The sequence below is a fragment of the Natator depressus genome, chromosome 6, assembly GCF_965152275.1.
Source record: "Natator depressus isolate rNatDep1 chromosome 6, rNatDep2.hap1, whole genome shotgun sequence".
NCBI classification, from domain to species: Eukaryota; Metazoa; Chordata; order Testudines; family Cheloniidae; genus Natator; species Natator depressus.
The window spans coordinates 86,539,826-86,563,788 of NC_134239.1; the positions used below are offsets into that span (position 1 = coordinate 86,539,826).

The 23,963-nt window shown below is 42.1% G+C and overlaps 1 protein-coding gene across 1 annotated transcript; it reads left to right on the forward strand.

Annotated features, from left to right (window-relative positions):
• Positions 1–570: 570 nt before the first annotated feature.
• On the forward strand, positions 571–22,388 carry PAX9 (paired box 9). Its single transcript, XM_074956691.1, has 4 exons — positions 571–859; positions 1,318–1,944; positions 5,026–5,165; positions 22,134–22,388. Exons 1-4 carry the CDS (start codon positions 571–573, stop codon positions 22,386–22,388), a joined length of 1,311 nt encoding a protein of 436 aa, XP_074812792.1.
• Positions 22,389–23,963: the final 1,575 nt, after the last annotated feature.

Here is a 23,963-nt window from a genome sequence, read left to right on the forward strand (position 1 = left end):
CCTCAAGTATGTAAACTTGAACTAACAGATCGCATACACATGTAGAGACAGGACCAAATGATTTTTCTACAAAATAATGCCTTACTACATTAAACTATTCCTCAAATTTCCTATATTAATTTCACTCTCTGTGCGACTTACCACTACGTAGGTATTTAATATTCGTCTCTATTGTATTAGGAATCCAGGTGCTGAGCATGCCTGCAAAAGAAAGCGGAAGAGCCTTCCAGGACTATGCTGTCTATCATCATCGAGCACCAATTGGGAGCCCTCTTTTCCTTGGCTCCGCCCCGTGGAGGGGGTGTGCCTCTGGTGACTGATAGACTGAGATGCCCGGCCCAGCCCAGCCCAGCCCACGTTGCTGTGAGATTGAAATGCAGAACTCAAGTCTCTTTCATCGGGAAACAGACTTCCTTTTAACCTTTTTCCTTACGTTCTTGCTATCTCCTAGAGTGGAAATCAGAGGGACCCGTGGACTTTTCCAGCCGGGATTGCAGGAGGCCGGGAGACTGAATCTGTTGTTAAATTCCCTTTTGGAAGATTAGTCTCATTGGTGTCCTGCTCAGAGCAATGGGTAAGTGGCTGGAAGCTGCAGGCGGGTTCAAGGGCTGTCAAAAGGGAGAGCACCAGTGTGAGATCATGTGCAGCCGCAATTTGCTTATTGACTTTGTTCGTGTTCCTACAAGTTGTAGGAACACGTTAAGGGTCAGCAGCACAGAATGGAGCAAGCTAATGACTGGTTGGTTTATTATTAATGTTATTATGAGAGTACTGGACGATTGCAGCCTAACGGATGATTTGAGCCTGTGTGGCACATTGTATATTGTTGCTGACATCGATAGCGCAGCGGTGTTAAAAAGTAACACGTTTGCTTCGCAACGCGGGGCTAGTCGTGCTGCTAACAAAGAAGCATGAACAGGAACAAACAGCACTAGAATTGATCTTTTTCTTTAATTACTACTTTCAGGTTCCCTCACCTTTCACGTTTTTGCAGAATTGTCCACCAATTTCGCTGGCTTTCCCCTCTCTTTTTTGGGGGGGAGATAAAGAAACTTGTCTGCTTGGGTGATCTCATTTTTCACCTCTGGAATGTGCATTCTGGACTATTTTTAATGGCACAAATCAATGTGCATTGAAAATGTTGCCACGGATTTTTTTTAAATGTCAGCCGCATTAGATTAAAACCATTGTAAGTGAAGTGACCTCTAACCGGTGACATCTGCCTTTTGAGGATTAATAGTCGGGTGTGTTCAAACGGCCCCCCGTGAACCGTTTGCCGTGTCAAATGTGTTTGTGTGTGTGTGTGTTTGCTTGCAGAACCTGCCTTTGGGGAAGTGAACCAGCTCGGAGGGGTGTTTGTGAATGGGAGACCCTTGCCCAATGCCATCCGGCTCCGGATTGTGGAATTGGCCCAACTGGGCATCAGACCCTGTGACATCAGCCGACAACTGCGGGTTTCCCATGGCTGTGTGAGCAAAATCCTGGCGCGCTACAATGAGACTGGCTCCATCCTACCAGGGGCGATCGGAGGCAGCAAGCCTCGGGTCACCACCCCTACGGTGGTGAAACATATCCGGACCTACAAACAAAGAGATCCGGGCATCTTTGCCTGGGAGATTCGAGACCGACTGCTGGCAGATGGTGTGTGTGACAAGTACAATGTGCCTTCGGTCAGCTCCATCAGTCGGATCCTCCGGAACAAAATTGGAAATCTCTCTCAGCAGAGTCACTACGAATCCTACAAACAGCATCAGCCCCCTCCACAGCCTGCTCTGCCTTACAACCACATATACTCCTATCCCAGCCCCATCACTGCTGCAGGAGCCAAAGTGCCAACCCCGCCGGGAGTGCCAGCAATCCCCAGCACCATGGCTATGCCTAGGACCTGGCCCTCTTCCCATTCGGTCACGGATATCCTGGGGATCAGGTCCATAACAGACCAAGGTAAGAAAAGAACCGAAGACGACACTTCTTAGTCACATAGGAATACTATGTTGATAGCAAAAGAGAGCCCCTTAACGCCTAATTTCTGGGCATTTTTCTTCGAATATTTCGACTTTTCTATTTCAAAGCAGGAAGTCTCCAATTCTTGCAACGTTTAGTGTTACTTTCATTTATTTATCTCCACAGTTTGTAAACTATATTTTCTCCAGCACACACTAAAGATCAGGAACACATTTAATGGGCTTATGATTTTTGGACGTATAATACATAATGCAATGACAAAGGTTGACTTCAGCAATGATAATTTAGCTGAAGAACAGACAGCGTGGGCTAAAAACATTGGCACATCCACATTAACTCTCTTTCTCTGTATCATGTATCATCACATCTATGTCTTCCTTATCAGTCATTAATGATATAATGATCTCGCATGCCTTCTGTGTATTACATATATTTGTTACCAAATCAGGCATTCATAAGTGAAAGCATCTTGAAATTACAGAGAAATTCAGTTTCTCTAGTTTTCGCAATCAGGCCAAATTTGCTCAGACAGGAAGTTCAAATGTCACCTAATTGCTTTCATTCTTATGTTTTACTTTGTTTTCCTCCGAAGTGGTGGTCCAGGAAAACGAAACCACTGATACTTAACTTGTATTTGTTCCTTTCCAAGTGACTGCTTTTCTTCTACGCTCCTTCTTTTATTTTCGCTAGAAACATTAGCTTCTCGCTGAACAAGTCTGTGATTTGCATCAAAAAAGAACATTTCCAAGTTTAGTTTTTGTCAAGTAACAAACATTAAATGGGATGAAAAGAGTGTATTTCAAAAATAACTCTGGGCTGTAGCTGTCTCTGTGTCCTGCTCTTGGAAATGGAGTTTGGCTTTCTATTTTCATGGCATGTTTTCAACTACACCCGTTGACTTCACAAGATATCAATATAACAAACGCTCCAAATGCATTGGTGTCAGAAGGTTTTTACAAGCAAAGGCAGCCCCCGCATGTTGGACACAGTTTCAGAATATAACCCCCCGAAACAAAAAAACAAACCAAACGTATATGCGTGTGGAGCTGGATTTAGAAAATATACATGCTAGAGTATGTTCATTACACGGTGGGTGGAATGTCTGAAATGAACATTACAGGCAAAATTAAATTAGAAATTGAGAAGGTTTTCATGTTTTCCTCCTTTATTAACATCAGATTGGCAACAGGGCCTCTTAAGGTACCATTGAGTGTTTAGATTTCTTTCCTCCTCTGTCAGACTTTGGGATTTACAAGATTTACTACAATATACATTCTCCTCTCCCCCAAGCCAAGGTTTGGACTGCTGAACAGCAGAAACTGCATACGAGGGTTGTTTGCTCTTGATTTGTAGGATAAATTGACCTTGCTGACATTTAAAGGAAGCCCCTATTCATGGGAAAGTGTGAGATCAGCAGAAAAGGGGGCTCGCGGAGAGAGCTCAGTTTCTTCAGACAACTTCAGGCTTGTGCCACGGACTGCATTTTCCCTTGCAAGTTGGTTAAAGAGGTAGCTTCTGAACAGAAACAGTTTAACACGAGAGCTCGATCCAGCTCCGACTCAAGTCAACCAGAGGGTTTGCTTTTGATTTCAGCGGGAACAGGCTTGGGATCGCAGCAAGGCACACTTCACCGCTCGGGGAGGAGGTGGTTTCGGAGAAACCATTCTCCCCCCAGTACTCCGGGTCACGCCGAACAATTTTCGTGGCATGTAAATGTTACAGCCCCGCGAATCCCTAACAGAGTCATACGCGTTTCAAATCAATGCTTTTTAAAAGTTATTTTACTGGGGGAGGGGTCTTAATTCCGCAGTGTCAGAAGTGCGAACAACACGGCTCTCTTTTCCCTTTGAGGAAAAAAAAGTTACATTGTTCCCTTAAATCTACCTTGGAAATAATTATGTCAAGCACCCAGTTATTCTTACGCAATTTTCTTACGCATTTCTCCACGAAATGACTTGGTGTCAGGGAAAGGTGATGATGAATGGTTCGAAACAACCCTGGGGCTAGTGCTAATCGGCTGACACTATATGGGTTTCTTTGTATTTCGATTAAATACGGAAATGAAGCTTTGAAGGTTTCGCCCCTCTAACTTATGATCGATCTTGTCTCCTATTGTCTTTCTTTCCCTTTGTCTCTCCTGTTTGTCAGTCTTCAACCCCCACCTCCAAAGAGAAACCCAACAGATTTTCTATAGAGAGTGGGGTGGCAGGGTGGGGGTGTACACACATAGAATGTGTACACACATTATATATACCAATTTACACGTACAGCGATTACATGTATGTAAAAAGATATGTGATTTACACACATGCTATATACTTTACACATCAAGCATTTGTAAAATAAAATTTTATAAGGACTTACTCCGTTTTCCAAACAAGCACCAGAAGTCTCCTTCAAATTACCGAAAGCTGTAACTCGGTTTCGGGCCATTTGGGGAAGACGAGTACCGTCTATTTAGTACAGAAGTGGAAATGCTATTAAAATATCTTTGAGGTTTAACTTCATAAAGCAGGAGACGTGCATACATACCTGCATCTCAGTTTTCTCCCCAGGTTTTTTTTATTCTGGGAGAAGAAGGAAATCCAGCTGTTGTAAATGTTATAAATAGGTGTCCGCTGGTGTCAGTCAGGCCGGATCAGTTCTTTTTCTTGATTGCGTGGATAGAAATAGGGAGGATTTGTCACTCAGCTGAGACGGTCTTGCCAGGAGCTGGAGCAGGGGCGCTGGAGCCCTTTTTATAGTGGGGGTGGTGAGAGCCATTGAACCAAACTGTAAACCCTGGCTATGATGGAAACCACTTCAAGTAACGGGGCGCTGCAGACCCCCCCCCCACGAGTTCCAGCACCCATGAGCGGGAGTTCTGCCCTCCGTTTTACTGGGGTTCTGGGTCACAGGTACAGTTTCAGAGCGATTTCTGGTGTGTGTGTGTGTGTGAGTGGTGAGCGGAAGGCAGAGCCTGTAATCACACATAGCAATTCCTGCCACAAGCCCACTGCCTTGGCACTTCCCAGCTCGTTTTCGGAATCTCTAACGAGCCGCGCCCGTGTCTCCCAACAGTGAGTGACAGCTCGCCCTATCACAGCCCCAAAGTGGAAGAATGGAGCAGCTTGAGCAGAAATAGCTTCCCCCCTTCGGCCCAGCATGCTGTGAATGGACTGGAGAAGAGCTCCCTGGAGCAGGAGGCCAAGTACAGCCAGGTAAAGGAGACAGCGCTTGCTAACCTCAGGCGGGAGGGCTGCACGGTGGGGGGAGATTTCCTCCTTTCTGTCTGCAAGAAGGTTGCCCGGCTGGATTTCTAATGGCTGGCTGCGACGGGCCCAAACTCTCCACAGGCTTCTGGGCTCAGCCTGGCTACAGTCTCAAGTCCCAGATCTCAGCACTGTGCTGCTCTCTCCTTATTCACTGCTGCGTTCTGTACTGGGCCGGTTCCCAGGACCGTCCGGGCTGCTGCCGAGTCTGGGTGTCGGTACGATCCCTCCTCTGTACCCTGCCATGTTAGGCGCTAGCTTGTTTAAATGTGCATGAAAAGTCCGGTGAAGAACAATTATAACGCTCTGTAAAGGAACAAGGACCCCGTTCTCCCCCACAACCAAACCATAACCCAGCTGCCAGACCCTGGACTGGAGTCGTACCGCTTCCCAATCCGCCTCGTCACCACGTGCGGGAGTCCCAGTGGATCATGGCCCAGGGGGTGTCGAGCTGTATGTGGCTCAGGCTAGGCTCTGATCGCTGCAATGATAAATAATAATAATTAACAAGGTGCCTTTGCCCTGGCGTCTGCACTCTTCAGATTTAATCTCAACCCCAAGGCCCGCTCCAATGGAGGGGGGATAAACTGCACGGGCGATGCGGACTCTGCCTTCCTCACAGGGAGCCCTGGGGAAGGGCCGGTTCACGCTGCTGGCTGAACGTCACGAGGCCACTCCTCGGTGCCGGGCTGAAATACCCAGCTCGCCTAGGGCCCGATCCTGGTCCCATTGAAGCCCCCGGGAAATCTCCCCCGGGAACAGGATCGGGCCCGGGAGCGCGGAAATCCCGGGCGCCTTTCTGAGCCCCTGGGGTGGTGTTAAGAAGGCGGCCTCCAGCTGCTTCCCTCTCCTGCTCCCCAGGCCTGGGCAGCGGTGGGACAGCCGCGGGGCCCCTGCAGCGCGTAGGAACCAGACACATCTTAACTCCCCTCCTCCTGCCCTTGGCGCAAAGGTCCCCGAGCTCTTCTGCGCCCCGCGCCCGCTTTGCCAGCCAGCCAATAGGCCGAGCTCGCTCCAAGCAGGGCCCGGGGGTTCTCCAGCCCCGCTCCGTATTCACTGCGAACACCCGGGCCCCGTGTTATCCGCTTCCGAGCCGCACGCTCCCTTTGCCCCGCACCGGGCTCTGCCCTCTCCCCTGCAACCTCCACAGCGCGGGAGCCTGCTGGCACCCAGGGCACGCCAGCAGGGACCTGGCCTTGCAAGGAATCAAAAAGAACTAGCCGTCCCAAAGCTTGCTGGGAACGTGGGAACACCACCCACAGGCAGTCAGTCCCCTGGGAAGCTGGCAATAGCCAGATCGGCTTGTGGGCATTTGTATAGCGACCAGCGGCTTCACCCCCTATTGTGAAGTGGGTTGGGGGAGATGCTTTCTCAGCAGCAACTCAGTTACCTGAACTTCCGGACTGTCACTGCACAGCGAGCAGCTGTGAGAGAGGCCAGGTTCCTACTGTCCATCTATCAATACACCTCACAGTTGGATGTTCACTAAGCGGATTTACCTCGAGAACAGAGCTAGATTTCTGACCCCAGGTATTTTAAGGGTAGCTTGGTTAGAATTCAGACTCACTACCTTAAAAAGAATCATTCCCAATATGCATTTAAACATATTGAAAATCCACACCATATTCAGCAGGCGATCGAATAGCTTGGAAACAGGGTATACAAATTGCTTCTTTGTATGGTTAAGCATTTTTACTCTAAATATTCTATTTAATTCCTATGACTTTTCTTACTGAACAATATTAGAAACAGTTGTCTAACTTTTACATTTGCTGATAAGGGATCAAATTGTGCCCCCAGGGATAAGATTTAAATATGACTGACCGGGTAGCACATTTGTAACAACATTTTTTACACACAGTAAAAAGACATTTTGAAACCATAGCACATTTCCCAAAACACGTTAATTCTGCTCTCTGTGCAGAGTCCGAAATTCATGCAGGGGGTGGCTCTACTTCCTTTTGGGAAATTCATGTCCTATGTTCAAATTTTGTTATAGTTGGAGGGCAGCATTTTCAGAAGCGTTCAGTAAAGGTGTGTGGCTTCATTTTTGGATGCCCACTTTGAGTCACTTTTTGCCTGATTTTCAGAGCTGAGAGTCCTCCACCCTGTTGAAAATCAAGCACGAGGTGTCTAGAGTTGGGCACCCGAAATCCGATGCTCACAAAATGAACGAATGCTTCTGAAAACATAGCTGCATAGGTTTAATGGAAAAAGCGGTAGGCCCCAAATGTGAGCAACTTTTTTATTATGTTTGCTAACACTATGTACAGTGGTGCTGGAAGTAAGGGTGCTGCTGCACCCCCTGGCTTGACGCAGTAACAACAAACACCAAATACATGGTTTCCATCATCAGCACCCTCCATATAAAAATTGTTCCAACACTTCTGACGATGTAAAGCTTTTCTTAAAACTAGCCTATTTCTCCCAATTACAAATAATGCTAGCAGCCCAACTAAGAGTTGCGATTAACGAAAAAAGCTTTAATGAATTAATTTAATTTCCAAGCTTCTAGTTTTATTAAAATAAATAGTGCATATGCAAACCAGTTAACGAAAAATATCTTGCCATTGTCCTTTTAAGAACATCTCAGCCCTGTATATAATGGCTTAGGCCCCCGGTCCTTCAAATACTTATGCACATGGGTAACTTTATCATGTGAATAAATCCACAGAAGTATTTGCAGGATTAGACCCTGGCCTTGTAAACTGCTGCTTCTGTTAGGTCTTCAGTCACCTTAACAGATGAGCTAAAGAACCGTGCAACATAAATTGAACCTTACAATTGTTTTCCACACGAGCGTAGGAAACTGTATTTTACGTCTCATCCTTTCACTATATATGCTTTTGTATATGTAAATAAATGTTCTGGTGGAAACACCAATATTATTTAAAAGTTACATACAACCTAGAAAGTGGACTACAAAAATTACTTTCAAAATGTAGAAAATAAAAAAAATGGGGGCAAATTCTACACTATTAATAAAGTTGTGTCCACTTAACACATGTATATTGTCCACAGGATATAAAGGCTATGAAAGGCCAAAAAATAGTTAGCAGTTGTGGAAAATGTCATTTTCAGAGCCGTGCATGTTCAAAAATAAAATAAAAATAAAAAGTACTGCTGAGTACTTTTAAAAATATCTTTTTCCTAGAATAGTTTGTGTAGATTAAATCTGTTTTGGGGAAGCCCTAATTTATATTCCGGGCTACTTACAGTATAGTGTTCTTGCTTGTTTACCATAGTATTAATGAAAATGTGTATAACTGCCTTAATTCATAAATTGGCTACTTCTGTGACCCAGAGTATCCTCGAAAGGAAATAAATGCCCAAGAAGAATGTGAATTTTTTTTTTTTGCAGTTTTGACAGGATTCGTGGTTTGAACAGAGCTTTTCCAACAAGGTACAAAATGGATTTCAGATTGAAAGCTCAATGCACAGGCAATTTTCGTATCTGTTTGTTCATTGGGTTGAAATTCACCCTAGCGCGATATGTCTGTGGTAAACATTCTGTGGCAATTAAATCCATCAGCAAGACTGTGAGGTGTCTCCACACCTGTTGCAAAGGGGGAACTGCCTGAGTAAACTGGCATGGGCAGGAGGAGAGACCCTTGGGTCTGCACTTATGTGGATCCAGGGTGAGGGTACCTAGAATCAATGGAGTAAGAAGTTTCAGCCGGTATTCATGCTGCACAGAGACTACAGTGAAATACATGCACTGCCTGTGGGCTACTGGGTGAATGCCATTCCAAGGGGTTCCCTGCACAAATCCTGTTTACTGAAGCTCTATCCAGAAGGGGATGAATGTGCATTTTCACCCATAGAACAGAAGTGATTGGTCTAAAATAATAGATTCAACCCTGTGCTCCAGTTTTACACCAACATAACTAAAGTCAACAATGCTTTGCTGGCCTAAAACTAGAGTAAAACAGTGGGGAATCAGGCTCTAATGAGACTTTGAATTGCAGAACAAGGGTGGGGAGAAAGTGCCACACTGCATTTCCACAAAGGGTTGAGTGGGCGATGAGAATACAGCTATTACTGATTATCATTATTTATAATTTGTTACGCACCAACAATGTACAAGACACAGACTGTGGTTCCCCTTTGTACCACTTGCGCTGGGGGGGGGGGGGGGGGGAGAATGCCTCAGTCTGATCGGCTACCCTTACTCCTGTGGAGTGCTTCTTCACTCCACAAGTAGACCAATGGAAAGTCACTCCACATGAGAAAGGGTGGCAGAATTAAGCCCAAAATAAGGTTTTTGTACACAGTGCTGCAGTTTCTGCTATATTTACTTGTTCCATCCTTGTATAAGTAACAGTCATTTTAATGGGCCAGATCTTGCAGCTTTTATTCAGGCAACACCCTTTGCAACATGTAGGTGGTGCAGAGACTCCTTTGCATACTGCCCTTCACTCCCCACTCGCCACACATCAATGGGAATTTTGTCTGAGTAAGGACTAAAGAATGAGGCCAAAAATCTCCAGATTTTTTGTCCTTAGCAATATGCCATCACATGCACTTGAAACAAAATCTACTTTTCACATGTACAACATTTTAAGCTCTCCACATTAATAATTTTCTTGTGTCTTTGGAACCCAAAACTTTGTCCTATATTTGAGCTTCGACAGCTTGAAAACTTTGGCTGGCACATTCTGATTTTGCATCAAAAGTTCTGTAGGAAATCACAGAGATGTCTAGTAATGCTCCTATTGATTTTTAATTAACTTATACCTCCAGTCTTAGTTTGTATGCAAGCAATTGCATTATATTTTCCCAGTGCATCATTTTACACACTTTTATAGCCAAAGCAGCACAGTCTGAGCACAGTGGAACCTGAAGTGGAAAATAGATTTTTCTGGGAACGTGACAGTTTTGGTTCACAAATGCCTCACATCTTTAAACTCAGCAACACAACCACATATATGGATGAAAACATACTTTATTAAGTGTTGGGGGTACTTGTGAGGGTAATTATTATCTGTGGACATTGATACAAAAAAATGAACATACCATGCATTTAAAGAAAAGTGATTTTAGGGTTAAGCCGCTTGTATACACAGTTGCTTTTAGGGAAACTAATTGAAATCCTTGTGGAGCTAAGATAAATAGAATTCCATTTGTACATTGCATTTGAAATGAAGATGTTTTATAAGCATGAACAGTTTGTAAACTGCAATATTAAAAGGCCTAGGTCTTGAACAGACTAATTTTATGGAAGCACAAATTGAATAGTACTAAAGTTTGTATTTGCACTTCTATAATAAAATTAATGCAAGGATTTGGGTTAGGTGTACATATAATTAGTGGAATGTGAGGCAAATATTATCACAATACTTTTCTCAGAATTTATTGTCATGGATATTGCAGAAAGAAGACATGCACAGTTGACTAGAATGGCTGCTACTTTCTTAACAGGCCAACATTAAGGACTAGTGTCTAAGGACAGGTATCCTGCAAGTTAATTCTGGTCTAAGATCTGATTCAAAACCCATTGGAGTTAGTGAAAAGACTCCCACTAACTTAAATGGGCTTTGGATCAGGCCCTGAATAAGGCCCCACTCTAGCAAATCAGAGACACTATTAACGGCTAGAGCTTACACATACTACTACTATGTAAGAAGCCCTGCTCTCATCCTGAGAGCTTCACTCACCCACAGCCAAACCTTTTATCAGCTATTGAGCATTCACTTTCACAGCCAAACCTTTATCAGCTGTTGAACATTCACTTTTGGAATTTTCAGGAGTTACTGTTCCATCCTCCCAATTGCACCAAGATTGGGAGGTCATGAACTCCAACCTCTTATATCCTAGGGGAGAAACTTTCATATCCAGGCCTCCATTTTAGGGCAATAGAGGGCAAATAACTGCAGATGCAATTCTGCACCCATAATTACTTGCACCAACAGTTTAGGCCATGTAAATATCTAGGATCCTACTCTTTGGTTACAGTGGACAGTGTATTGTGGGTGCAGTGGGCACAGCACCACTAATTATTTTCATCCACAATTATTTGCACCCACAAAAAATGGTGACCCTAGTAAGAGTGAGCTGAATATTTAGCCCTAAATGTTTTGGCCTATTATCTAATCCTCTTACAAGGGTTACTTGCCACAAAATGCCACTAGCAAATTAGTTAGCTGGCATCCTCCACTCCTAATCAGACCCTGAACAGCTGGATTCATAAGTGAAGGTCCAGGGATAGACAAGTCCCTGCTAATATCCTAGAAATGCACTTTCTCCAGGCATCAAGTGTCCTGGGCACTCAGAACATGTTCCCGTTGGCTTCCCTGCCCAGTTAGCTGAAGGGATTATGCTGCTTACTCCTCCCTGAAAAGGGAGGAGTTTAGACCAGAACAGTCTGGCCTGGGGAATGACCAGTCCTGCTGTACTCTGATTAATTGCTCTACACTGGTTCCCACCATCAGGACATTGTCACCAAGGTGGATGATGGTGAGGTCTAGGCATCCATGTCATTGCATGTTGTGGATGAGCGGCATGAGCTGATCCCACTACATACACCTGATTCCTTCCCAGGTGGTCTGGATCGCACCCCATTCGAATCCTATTTGTGAGACCTGCCTATTACTGGCCACCTGCTTCCACGCCCAAAACACAGTGCCCTGCCCAACAATCCACATGGCTTCAGGGCACTCCACCGGGATGAAACTAATAAAGAAAGTCAGAGAGGTGAGTGAATGGTTGGCACCCAGGTTGGCTTCTGAGTGCCAACTGCTTATTGCCTGGACATCACTGTCTGGGAACTCAGTCATGGTAGTCAAGATCATGGCACCTATTCTGAAGGAATGAGGAGCTTGACTGTTGAGGGATTCTCATCAGGACCAGATCCTCAGAAACATGGGAATTTGTTAGAAATCCCATAAGCCTTCCTGTGTTTGGAGTGCAGGAGAATGGAGGCAGGAACCTACACCTTGTGCTTTACGGCTGCCATGGCAATTGGGTAGCCAGTTGGGATTGCCTATATTCCCAGTCACAGGCAGGGGGCTCTGATGTCACCCTCATCACTTTGTCAGCACCTGATAATTGCCCCTGCAAGCTTGGAGCCTTGCTGGACAATGGGAATGCTGGCTTTGGGTGACGGGTCTCCACTGGGAGGGCAAATTAGTAGCACTGTTAATAGCTCTCCCACCACTCCTATGAGCCAGCAAGTCCTGAGGGAGCCCCATCTCCCTTATTTTCTCCTTCCTGCTGACCTCAGCGTGGTCTGACTATATGGTTAAATATACTATATCAGATAGATATTTTCTATAGAACTTGTGAGAACAATAGACTTTTATCTATCAATGTAGACAAACAAAACATTCGTTCTTTACCACATATTATATAGATTTCATGGAGGTGCCAGTTGCAGTTCCATAGTTGGGGCTGAGTTTTAAACTTATAGCATATCGAATTTCTTTGGAAATTTCTTATAACTGTGCATCAAAGGGGGTCTGTAGGTTTACTAGATCCATCTTAGGTATTGGTAGAGCACTCAGCAGAGTTTCAAAGAAGAATGGCCTCCACTTCTATTGTATCATGTTCTGTAAATCGGATTTTGAACTGAAAATGCACACTGGAGCGAATGCACAATGCTCATATGTCACCTGCCTTTTAAGAATGCCACTGTCATGTCTGATGTTAGCAAAGGATTCAGGACAGAGAATTAGAATTCAAAATTATCTGGACAAACTGGAGAAATGGTCTGAAATAAATAGGATGAAATTCAATAAGGACAAATCAGTGGTGAGTTGGAGCCGGTTCGCACCGGTTCGCGCGAACTGGTTGTTAAATTTTGAAGCCGGTTTAGAACCAGTTGTTAAAGGGGTGGGCAAACTCCGGCCCGCAGGCCACATGTGGCCCGCAGGACCGTCCTGTGCGTCTCGCCTGAGCTCTCGTCACAGGAGCCCCCCCTGTGAACTTTTACACACCCGGTGGCACTCCGAGCCTTCGGCAGCACTTCAGCGGCGGGTCCTTCAATCATTCCGGGCCTTTGGCCGCAGGTCCTTCAGTGCCACCAAAGACCCGGAGCAACTGAAGGACGTGCCGCCGAAGGCTTGGAGCGACTGAAGGAACCGGTTCTTCAGCTTCTGGCAGCTTGTCACTGGGACAAATGCAAGGAAAGGAATAATCAATGGCACAAATACAAATGACTGCCTAGGAAGGAGTACTGGAGAAAAGGATCTGAGGGTTATAGTGGATCACAAACTAAATATGAGTCAACAATGTAATACTGTTGCAAAAAAAACAAATATCATTCTGGGATGTATTAACAGGAATGTTGGAAGAAAGACATGAGAAGTAATTCTTCCATTCTACTCAGCACTAATAAGGCCTCAACTGGAGTATTGTGTCCAGTTCTGGGCACCACACTTCAGGAAACATGTGGACAAATTGGAGAAAGTCCAGAGGAGAGCAATGGGTCCAAATGATTAAATGTCTAAAATACATGACCTATAACGAAAGGTTGAACAAAAATTGGGTTTGATTAGTTCAGAAAAGAGAAGATGGAGGGGGGACATGATAACAGTCTTCCAGTGTGGAAAAGATTGGTATAAAGAGGAGGGTGATAAACTGTTCTCCTTAACCACAGAGGACAAGACAAGAAGTAATGGGCTTAGATTGCAGCAAGGGAGATTTAGGTTAGACATTAGGAAAAACTTCCTAACTGTAAGGGTAGTTAAGCACTGGAACAAATTAGCTAGGGAGGTTGTGGAATCTCTGTCTCTGGAAGTTTTTCTGAACAGATTAGACACACTCCGCTCAGGTCTAAATAATACTTTGTCCTGCCTCAGTGCACAGGACCGGACTCGATGAGTGATTGAGGTCCCTTCCAGTCATACATTTCTATGATTCTATGACTGACCTGAGCTGTGGTGGACTATAAGTGTGGAATCCACTCCACTGTGAAATCCACATTTCTTTTCTAGAAAAAAACACCCTGACGATATTCAATCCCCTTTCTCTCTCCTCCAAAAAAACCGTAAGTTTTGTTTTGTTTATATGACCAATATTGGGTCTCATATGTGTTACCCGTTTCTCCTTTATTTCTCTTTTACTACACTGTTGTTGTCATGTTCTCCTTGGGTCTGTTTTTAATGTGTTTGGCTTTTAAAGAAGGTGTTTTCACTTTTATTTTTGTTATATTTTGTTTTGGTGATGTTGTGCAGTGCCCCCGGAAACTTTGGGAGGGGGCTGTTGTTGGTGTGCAAATCAAATTTATTATTACTGTTTCTGAGAGAAGCTTTTTGCTCCCCTAAAGAGACTCAAACTTGGAATTTGATAGCCAAACATAATTGAGACACGTCTTGATGAATATTACAACTGTAGTTACAAAATTCAATTAGTCTGATCCGACTTTATGTGTTATTTGGTGCAGCTGGAGCTGTCTATGAAAAAAGGGAAACAACTTTAAGTTAATAAAAAAGTGCATTAAATATAGAGGGTGGAATCTGCTCATTATTAAGAGAGTGGACCACATTTTATAATGAAGTAGCGTGAATGTCTCTTGGAGTTGCATTACAAAACATTGCATATTGAATTCTAGTTACCATGAACCTATACTGACAGTAAAGTTCTGTGAAAAAAAATTACCTCACTTCAGAGAGATCCACTGTGTCTGGACAGCTAGTTAATTAAATACTTGGACCCTGATCCTGCAAACATTTAAGCATAATTTTATTCATCTGAATAATCCTGTTGAATTCAAATGTAGGTTTGTTAACCTTGCTCCATGTCATGTATATATAAAGAGTAAACCAAGTAAATCCCAGCTCCTGAAAAGCTGTCTTCAGTTTTCACAGCCAGATACTTTGGAAATCAATGCAATTACCTTTCCCCTGAGCAACAGACCAAATATAAAGCTACCACACTTACACTGTTAGAATTTTTAAATAATCTAATTTCAAATCTATTGCAGTCTAATATATTTACTGTGCTGAAATTGAGGTAATTTGAATTTGAAGACAGTGTTCTACCTCCTACTAGATAATCCACATTCTTTTCAGATTGAAATTTTCTTTTGAACATTGAAGTTGTTGAATGAAAATTTCCTTCCCCAGTTTTTAAAATAAATCTTATCCTGCTCCCAGTGAAATTAATGAGCATTTGCCTTTGACTTCAGTTGGAAACAGGAGCATGTCCAGTAAAGGTAACTATTTCCAATATGCTGGATACACTACATTATAAAATACGCATAGATTTTTGGATCAAGCATAGTAATGAAAACTCAGCAAATATGGGGTTGCAGAATAGACTATGCATGTATATCTGGCTATATTAGGGACACAACTTGTGGTCAAAATTATTTTTCAGAAACATTCTTTTATGACGAGCTTTATCATAAAAAGGCCAAGTACTGCAGTCCTTACTTAGAGCTCAGCTCTGTAAACTCTTACTCATGCAAGTAATTTTGACTTACATGAGTATCCCCATTAACATCAATGGAACATTCATGAGTGTTTGTAGGATCATGTAATTTCTCCCACCGATGCCAAAGGCCTTAGTAATGACTGCAGAATTTAGCCCTAATTCTATTTACAACAATCACAACCAAAATTTTATTTTATGTTATTTTAAAAGGTTAGAAGAAATGTATTTGTATTAATTGCATCTTTAGGCAATCCACTCTCCTAAAAGATTTCCATTACATACCTGCTGATGATGTTTTACTTGGAAAATTTGTTTACCTGTCCCTCGGGGATCCCATATGTTAGCTTGATTTATAAATCATATTTACCATCCAATTAAAGGGAGTGATTTAGCATGTTTGCTTCCTTTATATTTACAGTTTGCTTTTGATTGCTTCTAGTCACATTCCTGTAACCTCTCTGACTAGTTATATGTACATCACGAAGTACGTTAAACATATTTGGGGCATTTAAGATGATTTACTCTTACTGTCGGAAGACTAGATATGCAGCCATGCTCTCTGCTGTAGTTTTCCTTTGCTGTGGAAAAATTTACTCCTTCAGCAGCTACTTTGCAAATGTGTTTTCAGCACATTGGACGCACATTTCCAGTTTGCAGAAATTGCTCCAGCTTTTCATTTTGAAAATGAGCAGTGAGAAAATGTCTTATTTGTAGAGTTATGGTAGCATGCCTATAATTAAGGTTGCTGGCAACACTCCATTCTAAAGGCTAACTGCTGCTCTTAGAAACCCTAGTGTGATAACTTTGATAGTTTGTTTAGTTTGCTTTTGGGCGATAGCTCTACACTGGAGGATAATGATAATGTGTAAAGTTTGCTGCTCCAAAGAGAGGCATTACATCCACACTGATATTGTGGTTGAGAGATAGCAGCACTGTTTACCAGAGATCCATTCCTATTGACCTGACACAGGCAAAACTGCAACTGATTTCAGTGGTTTGAAGCAAGACTACTGGATCGAGCTCATTAGTGTTGATGAACTTGATAGTCGAGGAAGGCACTGTTTGCCCATGAAAAATGTTGTTTCTCAAGGAAGTTACAGTTTGTTTTTCATAAGTGTTTAAAACACCTCTTCAGAATGAAAGCTCCAAAAACACCTTAGCCTAATGGAATATCACAGCAAGCACCAGAACGATGGGTTGATGAGACAGAATAATGGAGGCAACTCTCTCAAAATAATAACCACTTACATTGTCCACCCAGAATATTATGATTTACAGTAACAGACATGAATGTACTGCAATAACTTTGCATGGTATTTTGCATAAATTTTAAATAGACACAGTTCCTGCTCGAAAAAGCTCACAGTCATAGAAATCAACCAGGAAGATTTTGCAGGATCAGGCAATAAAGCAGGCACCAACAAACATATGTGTAACAGACAGACAAGGGGGTAAGAGGAGAAGGGATAAGAATTAAATCAAGTAAAAGTAATCGGAATAATTCACTGGTGGAACTCTGGATTTACACTGGGGTAACTCAGAGCAGAATTTGGCCCATGTGGTTTCTACAACCCAAGACTGGAAAAAATGAAAACCATGTAATGGAGATGGTGGAGACTGTGAGCTAAATAGGAGGGATTGTCCGAGGAATTTGTTCCTTGTCTCCTCAGAAAACACAAGCTAGAGACCGACCCTGCCTCACTGAAGTTAATGGAGTTTGTCATTGACTTCAATAGGAATAGGGTTGATTCTTAAGTATGTCTACACTGTAATTAGACACCTGCAGCTGGCCCGGGCCAGCTGACTTAGGCTCACAGAGCTTGGGCTAAGTAAGGGGCTGCTTAATTGCAGTGTAGACATTCGAGACAGGCTGGAGCCCGAGCTCTGGGACCCTCCCACCTTGTTAATTAGTCTGAACCCTGTGAGCCTGAGTCAGCTGACATGGGCCAGCTGCGAGTTTTTAGTTGCAATGTAGACATACCCTGAGTGGCCAAATGGCCAATGTAAGCTACTTGTTCCAAAGATTATTGAGAGTCAAGTGGCAGTCATTGGCCCCAATGTAATCTCAAATATATATATATATATATATATATATATATATATATATATATATATATATATATAAGCAAATAAAATGATTTGGCCAAATCCTCAGCTGGCAAAAATAAGTGCAGCTCTGTTGACTTCAGTGGAAAAATTCTGAATTGCAACAGCTGAAGTGCTATGTGGCCAACTATTTTTAAATTATGGACCTGATTCTCCTTTCATTTACACTGGTGTAAATCAGGTGTAACTCAGTGGAGCTGCACCTGTGTAAATTTGGTGGAAGCCAGAGCAGAATCAGGCCCTGAATCTTACAAGCACAGTTGAGAGAACTTGTTTTGCTAAATTTACAAACCACTAGCAAATCGTGGGTTCTATATTTTGAACATAACTCAGAATTGCTGAGGTTCTAGTTTCATTTTACTCTTGCAAAACATGAGTTCTGGGCAGATGCAACATTGGAAAGCAAATGTTTCCCGGGGTCTTCCTCGAAACAGAGCGGTAATTACCTTCCAACGAGATTATTATTTGTATAGCACAGGTTTCCATTCAGTTAGAAATACATTTGTTTGTTTTTAAAATTAAATGTCCCTTGAAAAACAATGGTTTAAATTAAGAGAAAAATATTTTTGAAACTTCAAAAAGTTTCATGAAACTCAGTCCTGTAACAAAGTTCTAAAGGTTTTGCAAACCCATAAACACCACAGGGTTCTCCCCCTCCTAATTATATAGGTTTGGATTTTGGTGTTCATTTCCTCCTATTGAAATACACAGGTTGAATTCTTCGTCCAATGCATACAGGGTCATGGAATGTAATCCCTTCCATTTATTTTGTAAGTGAATGTAGTGCTTGTAAGAATTGCCGGATTGACAGATGGAGATTCAAGCTCTCTGTTAACCCATACAAAGCAGAATACAGGCAGCATCAATGAAAGCTTCCTCTCACTGCCCCACCTATGTGCCTCAAACCTAATTTGGGAGGTAGACCCGTTTCCATGACAGTTTGATCCTTGGTCTCTTTGCTGAAACTTCGGATTAGAGTGCCAATTAGTGCCTACGGTGGTGATGGTTTTTGAGACAAAGACTGGTTAGTTAGGAACTAAAATGAGCCCAATTCATTTCATCAAAGAGGCATCAGATTGTAACAGTTTTTCAGTCATTATCAAACCCTAGGAAAGATTTGAACTGGTGACCAATAGGTGAAAGGCTCCATATTGGACTACAAGTCACTAGTGCAATTACATTTTAAATCCCAAAGCAATGTGTTTGGGTAATATTATAATATATCAAATCATCAGGGGTGGGGTTTAAGAAAAGGGGAGGAGGCATGCGGGCTTAATTTGACATTTACAAAATCAGGGTATATTTTTATTATTTATCTTTTATAAAAATGAATGAATCTGTAGTCAAATTTTGTTAATGAACCACCCAGGTAAAATATGCAGTGTAATTCAATAAAATACTGGAACCCTTTCAATAATTAAAATCCATGATTGTCTGTTTTATTCACTGGCATGGTATCATGCTAGGGAAGGCCAATGTAACGATATGTAAGAAGATGAAGTAAGTGAGCATTTGGGCCTAAGCATTTATAAAAAAAAAAAAAAAACATGCAGTCACCTATCCTTGAATAATGCCTGACAAACTTATTTTAATGACATGGCATATTTTATTTGGTTCCAATTCTACTTACAATGCCAGATTTGCCTCACACAATACACAGTATTCAGTTCTGGAGTGCCAGTCCAGACAAAATTCTCAGTGACTTCAATTACAGTTTTGCCTAGGCAAAGCCTGTAGGACTGGACCCAACAGACAGTGGTTCTTGAAGACCAAAAGTTACACTGCTACCAAGCATAATTATTTTTAATTGTGTGTGAATGGTGTGAAAATAATCACCGTCACTGTAAATCGAACAGCGCATTCATATAGAAATGACAAAGTATCAGAGCACATCTTTGAATGACACCTTTGAATTCTAATCACCTCTTTTTTTCCCCCTCAAGTAAGATGATGCCTCATGCAGTAGAATCTTCAACATATTTTAAGAGGCACAAAGAGAAGCAGTCAGCATTTGAGACATTCTCTGAGAACATTCTGGAGAATGATATTTCTGTACAGCAGATGCTAAACATTCTGTTGTCTTCCTTGATCACAAAATTGGAGCCTAGTTGTTCCCCCAGATCTGCACACTGTGGGGAATCCGCCTTGGCTTGTGCAGAAGAGGTGGGGAGGGGAGTGAAGTGGTGATGTGGGGGATTGGTGGGAGACACCTGTTACCCTCCAAAATCTGTGGGGAATCCTTGAAAAGGGAATATAGACTTTGGTTGTATAACTTCTGCACAGAGCCACTCATACTTTTAAAGGGAAGAGTTCCAGAGGAAGCCCCCGGAACAGCATTTCATAGCAGGTTTCAGAGTAACAGCCATGTTAGTCTGTATTCGCAAAAAGAAAAGGAGTACTTGTGGCACCTTAGAGATTAACCAATTTATTTGAGCATAAGCTTTCATAGCAGTGCAGCTTTACTTGGAGCTGTACTGACTGGGAACCAGTGAGGGGCTCACTGGGTTCCTGAGCTAGTGCAGAGGCATAGGATATCCATGTTTTGTGGTTTCATGGGAGTTGAGGGATTGATGACCTGTTTTCCCCATGTGGTGGGCAAGCCCCACACTCTTATCAAAAGAATTCAGAGGAAACTCCATGAGGGGCAATTGCCAGAGCTCTTCTTCCCCCTAGACCCCTGTCAGGCACAATTTCCTTCCCCCCATTTTATACTCACATTATGTATCTTTGTGTTTCAGAGCTTTATAATACATATCTAAGGGCTCCCCGGCCTGTTTCACTCTGCCATGGTAAAGTGCTTTCTGTTACCTTTAGGAAAAGCCCAAGAACATGGCGCAGAAGTGCATTTTATAACACCAGACCAGGCATGGGAGCCCTCAGATACCAGCACATTAACTGGGGCTGAATTTCAGATCAAAATTTAGATTTGGAAAAAAATGGCAAATTCAGTTTCAGTTAAACATTTATAAATTTGAAAAACAATATGTTATTTCCACAGCTGTATAATTTGTGTTAATATGCCTGTTAAATACACCAGGCTGGATTCCTCTCTCTCATGCTGGTTTTACTGCTGTAAAACTTTAATTTGACTTCAGTGGATTCACTCCGGAATTTGATTAGTGTAAAAGACAGGAAAATCAGTCCTAACGGAGTTACACTGGTGCAAAATATATATGTGTGAGATCATAACCAGACCTTTACCATTTAGAAAGATCTAAAATGTAGATATAAATCTGAAATTTGGCCAGATGAAATCCAGAGAAGAGAAAAATAGGCAAAGTAGAAAATTTTAACATTATGTGAAGTTTTATCCAAAACAAAAGTCTGCCCCTTTCTTACATCTCTGTGTTACACAGCTTGGCCCTAGTTCTGCAGAGCAGAAGTGCTTAACTTTAAGCATGTGCTTAAATCTAATTGCAGTGAATGGAAAAACAACACATGCTTACGTGCTTTGTTGAATCAGGACCCTAAATGCAGTACCCTTACATTTGAATAGAAAACTTCCTTCCTGAAAAAAACAACACTGACACGTAAAATAGCACTACATGAATCAAAACCTGAGCAAGATAAATGACTTCGCTTTTCATGTACTCTGATGAGGAGGCATCTGCAGTGTGTGAATTAAAACATTGACCATTTTTTCATTTAAAAAGGGTGGCATTCCCTTGTGAATTCCTCTTGTGACAGACTGAATGTCTCTCCCTTTTTATTTTAAATAGAAATCCTTACCATCAGCCATAAGTGCTGGAACTAAGGGTGCTGCCAGACCCCCAGGCTTGAGTGATTTCCATCATACACAGGGTTTACAGTTTGTTTCAATGGCTTTCAGCACTCCCACTATAAAAGTTGTTCCAGCACCCCTGCCATCAGCCTATATAAGCACCTAGCAAAAAATGGTAAGGCTCTTGCAATTGCCCTGTAATTGTTCTGCTCACAAAAGTCCCATTGAAGTTAATGGGAGTTGTGAGTAAAGATCATTTGCAAGAGCAGGTCCCAAAGATGTAGAAAAGGTTTAAAAAGACACCACGAATAATAAAACTAGGCATACAGATATCACTTTTCAGCTATACATCTAAACATATTTTACAAAGGCAGGTAAGTATAATTATCCCCATGTTCCAGATGGGAAAACTGAGGCACAAAGGGTGAAATCCTAGCCACACTGAATTCAATGGGAGTTTTGCTATTGACTTGAATGGGATCAGGAGTTCACCCAAAGCAAGCTGAAATGAATTGTCTAAGGTCACACAGCAAGTCAGTGGTAGAATCAGGTAGGTATAGAACCCAAATCTCCTTATTCTCTCACTCCAGTATCCTGCCCACTGGCTCTATAGACATGTGTACAAGTTCACGAGTATTAGGAGTTCATTCTTTCTGAAGCAGAAAAAAATGTATCTTTATATTTTAGAACCTTTTTTTTCCCTCTTTCCCTTTCAGGCACCAAATGGTCTTCCAACTGTCAGCGGTTTTGTCTCAGCACCAACTATGGCACCTTACCCTACACCAGCCCAAGTGTCCCCTTATATGACATACAGTGCTGCCCCTTCTGGTTACGTGACAGGCCATGGTTGGCAGCATGCTGGAGGCACTCCGCTCTCCCCTCACAACTGTGATATTCCTGCGGCACTGGCATTCAAGGGCATGCAGACAGCCCGAGAAGGTAGTCACTCTGTCACAGCCTCTGCTCTCTGATACGAAACTCTTTCTAGAACAACTCTACCTTTTCCCTCCCCTCACTGGCTCAGAGACTGATCTTTTGTGTTGGTGACATTTACAGATTTCTCCCCATGACTTTTCTCCCACAAAATCTTTGGATTGAACTAGCCAAAACAACATAAGAAACGGATCCATGGGTTGTTGCCCTTGCACTGTTTTAAGTAAAGAAGATCTTACATCCCTCAAAGGGCTCATGGGACTTTCATTGGTAAAACCACCCATATTTATTCTAAGTCAACAAGAACTCTTTAAATGTGCAATTGTCGTTGAGATTGTGTACAAATCAATAAAGAAAAATCAATAGGGAAAGATATGCTATGCCTCTAATCAACAAAAGTGGCCAAACAGAAGTTATTTGCTGATGATCTGTCTCTAGAGAACAAATCATTTATCAGCAAGGTTAAGTGATCCATTGTTATTGTTAAGATACTCTGTTTTTTTTTTTGTTTGTTTATCAACTATAGAACCAAGGCAATATGTGGCTCTCACATTCTTCCTGTATTTCATCCTGTTACAAAAACAGTAAGGTGTTTGCATTTCTATCTATTTGTAAATATAAGCTTTGGACAGCATCTGTGTTTCCATTCCACAGTACATTTCTGCTACTTTTTTTATGTTAAAAAGTGACTTTCTAGGTCGTTTCTGTTTCTTGCTTGGTGTTGGCAAGCACCTCAGGTGACTGAGGTTGAGACAGTTCTTTTGGCATGTTTTGTGCATACAATGGAGGCTTCAACATCTTAAGAAAGACATTTTGTTTCTTCAGCAGAGGACTCAAAGGCAATCGACCAAATAACTCTCCCAGGTCATACCCATCTTGCAGAGTCATGACACAACCACACATGTGCCAAGTGTACAAAACAGAAGCAGGTGGAAAATAGCTGAACAAAACCAAGAACTGTAGAGGAAAGTGATTTAAAAGTTTAATGTGAAACTTGTGAAACTTAAAAGAATCAATTTAAGTTAACAAAACCACTGTGAAACAAAACTGTACTGTCATTGTTGGCTTCCCTGTGTTCAGCAATTTCAGCCCCAACATTATGTTGTAACTTTTTGAAAAGAAAAAGCTGTCTTAAAATTTCTGCTTTATTGAATGTAAAAATGGCTCCCGATAAAGTTTACATGGTTGTACATAAACATGTTTCACTCGTAGGTATACTGGTGGTGGTCCGACAAATACAAATTTATTTAATGTTAAACTCCCTTTTGGCATTTCTGTATCTACTGGCAAGCATTCCGTCCCAATAATTTTGCTTTAAATTTTTCTACTTGACACTAACCCCCCAAAAGCTAATATTTTGGTCTTTTCAAACTTACCTGTTTTCCAAGGGCAATAATAAAGTTCTGAATATTACTCCAATAAGTCTTCCACATGCTTCCAGACATGTGTGGAACACATGCATGAAAGAAAAAGATTTGAAAATTGGTGTGGCGTTTCATATCCTTAATAGAATATTAATATATTGTGTACTTTTAGAATTCTTTTGTGCAATAACTTAAAAGAACATCACTAGATATAGACTTTAAAAGACTGCATTAATTACATCATCTTGA

Coding starts and splice junctions, on each gene's coding strand:
- PAX9 (XM_074956691.1), top strand. CDS start 571: ATGGGTAAGTGGCTGGAAGCTGCAGGCGGGTTCAAGGGCTGTCAAAAG. Junction 860..1,317: donor TAGCGCAGCGGTGTTAAAAA/GTAACACGTTTG, acceptor GTTTGCTTGCAG/AACCTGCCTTTGGGGAAGTG. Junction 5,166..22,133: donor AGGAGGCCAAGTACAGCCAG/GTAAAGGAGACA, acceptor TTTCCCTTTCAG/GCACCAAATGGTCTTCCAAC.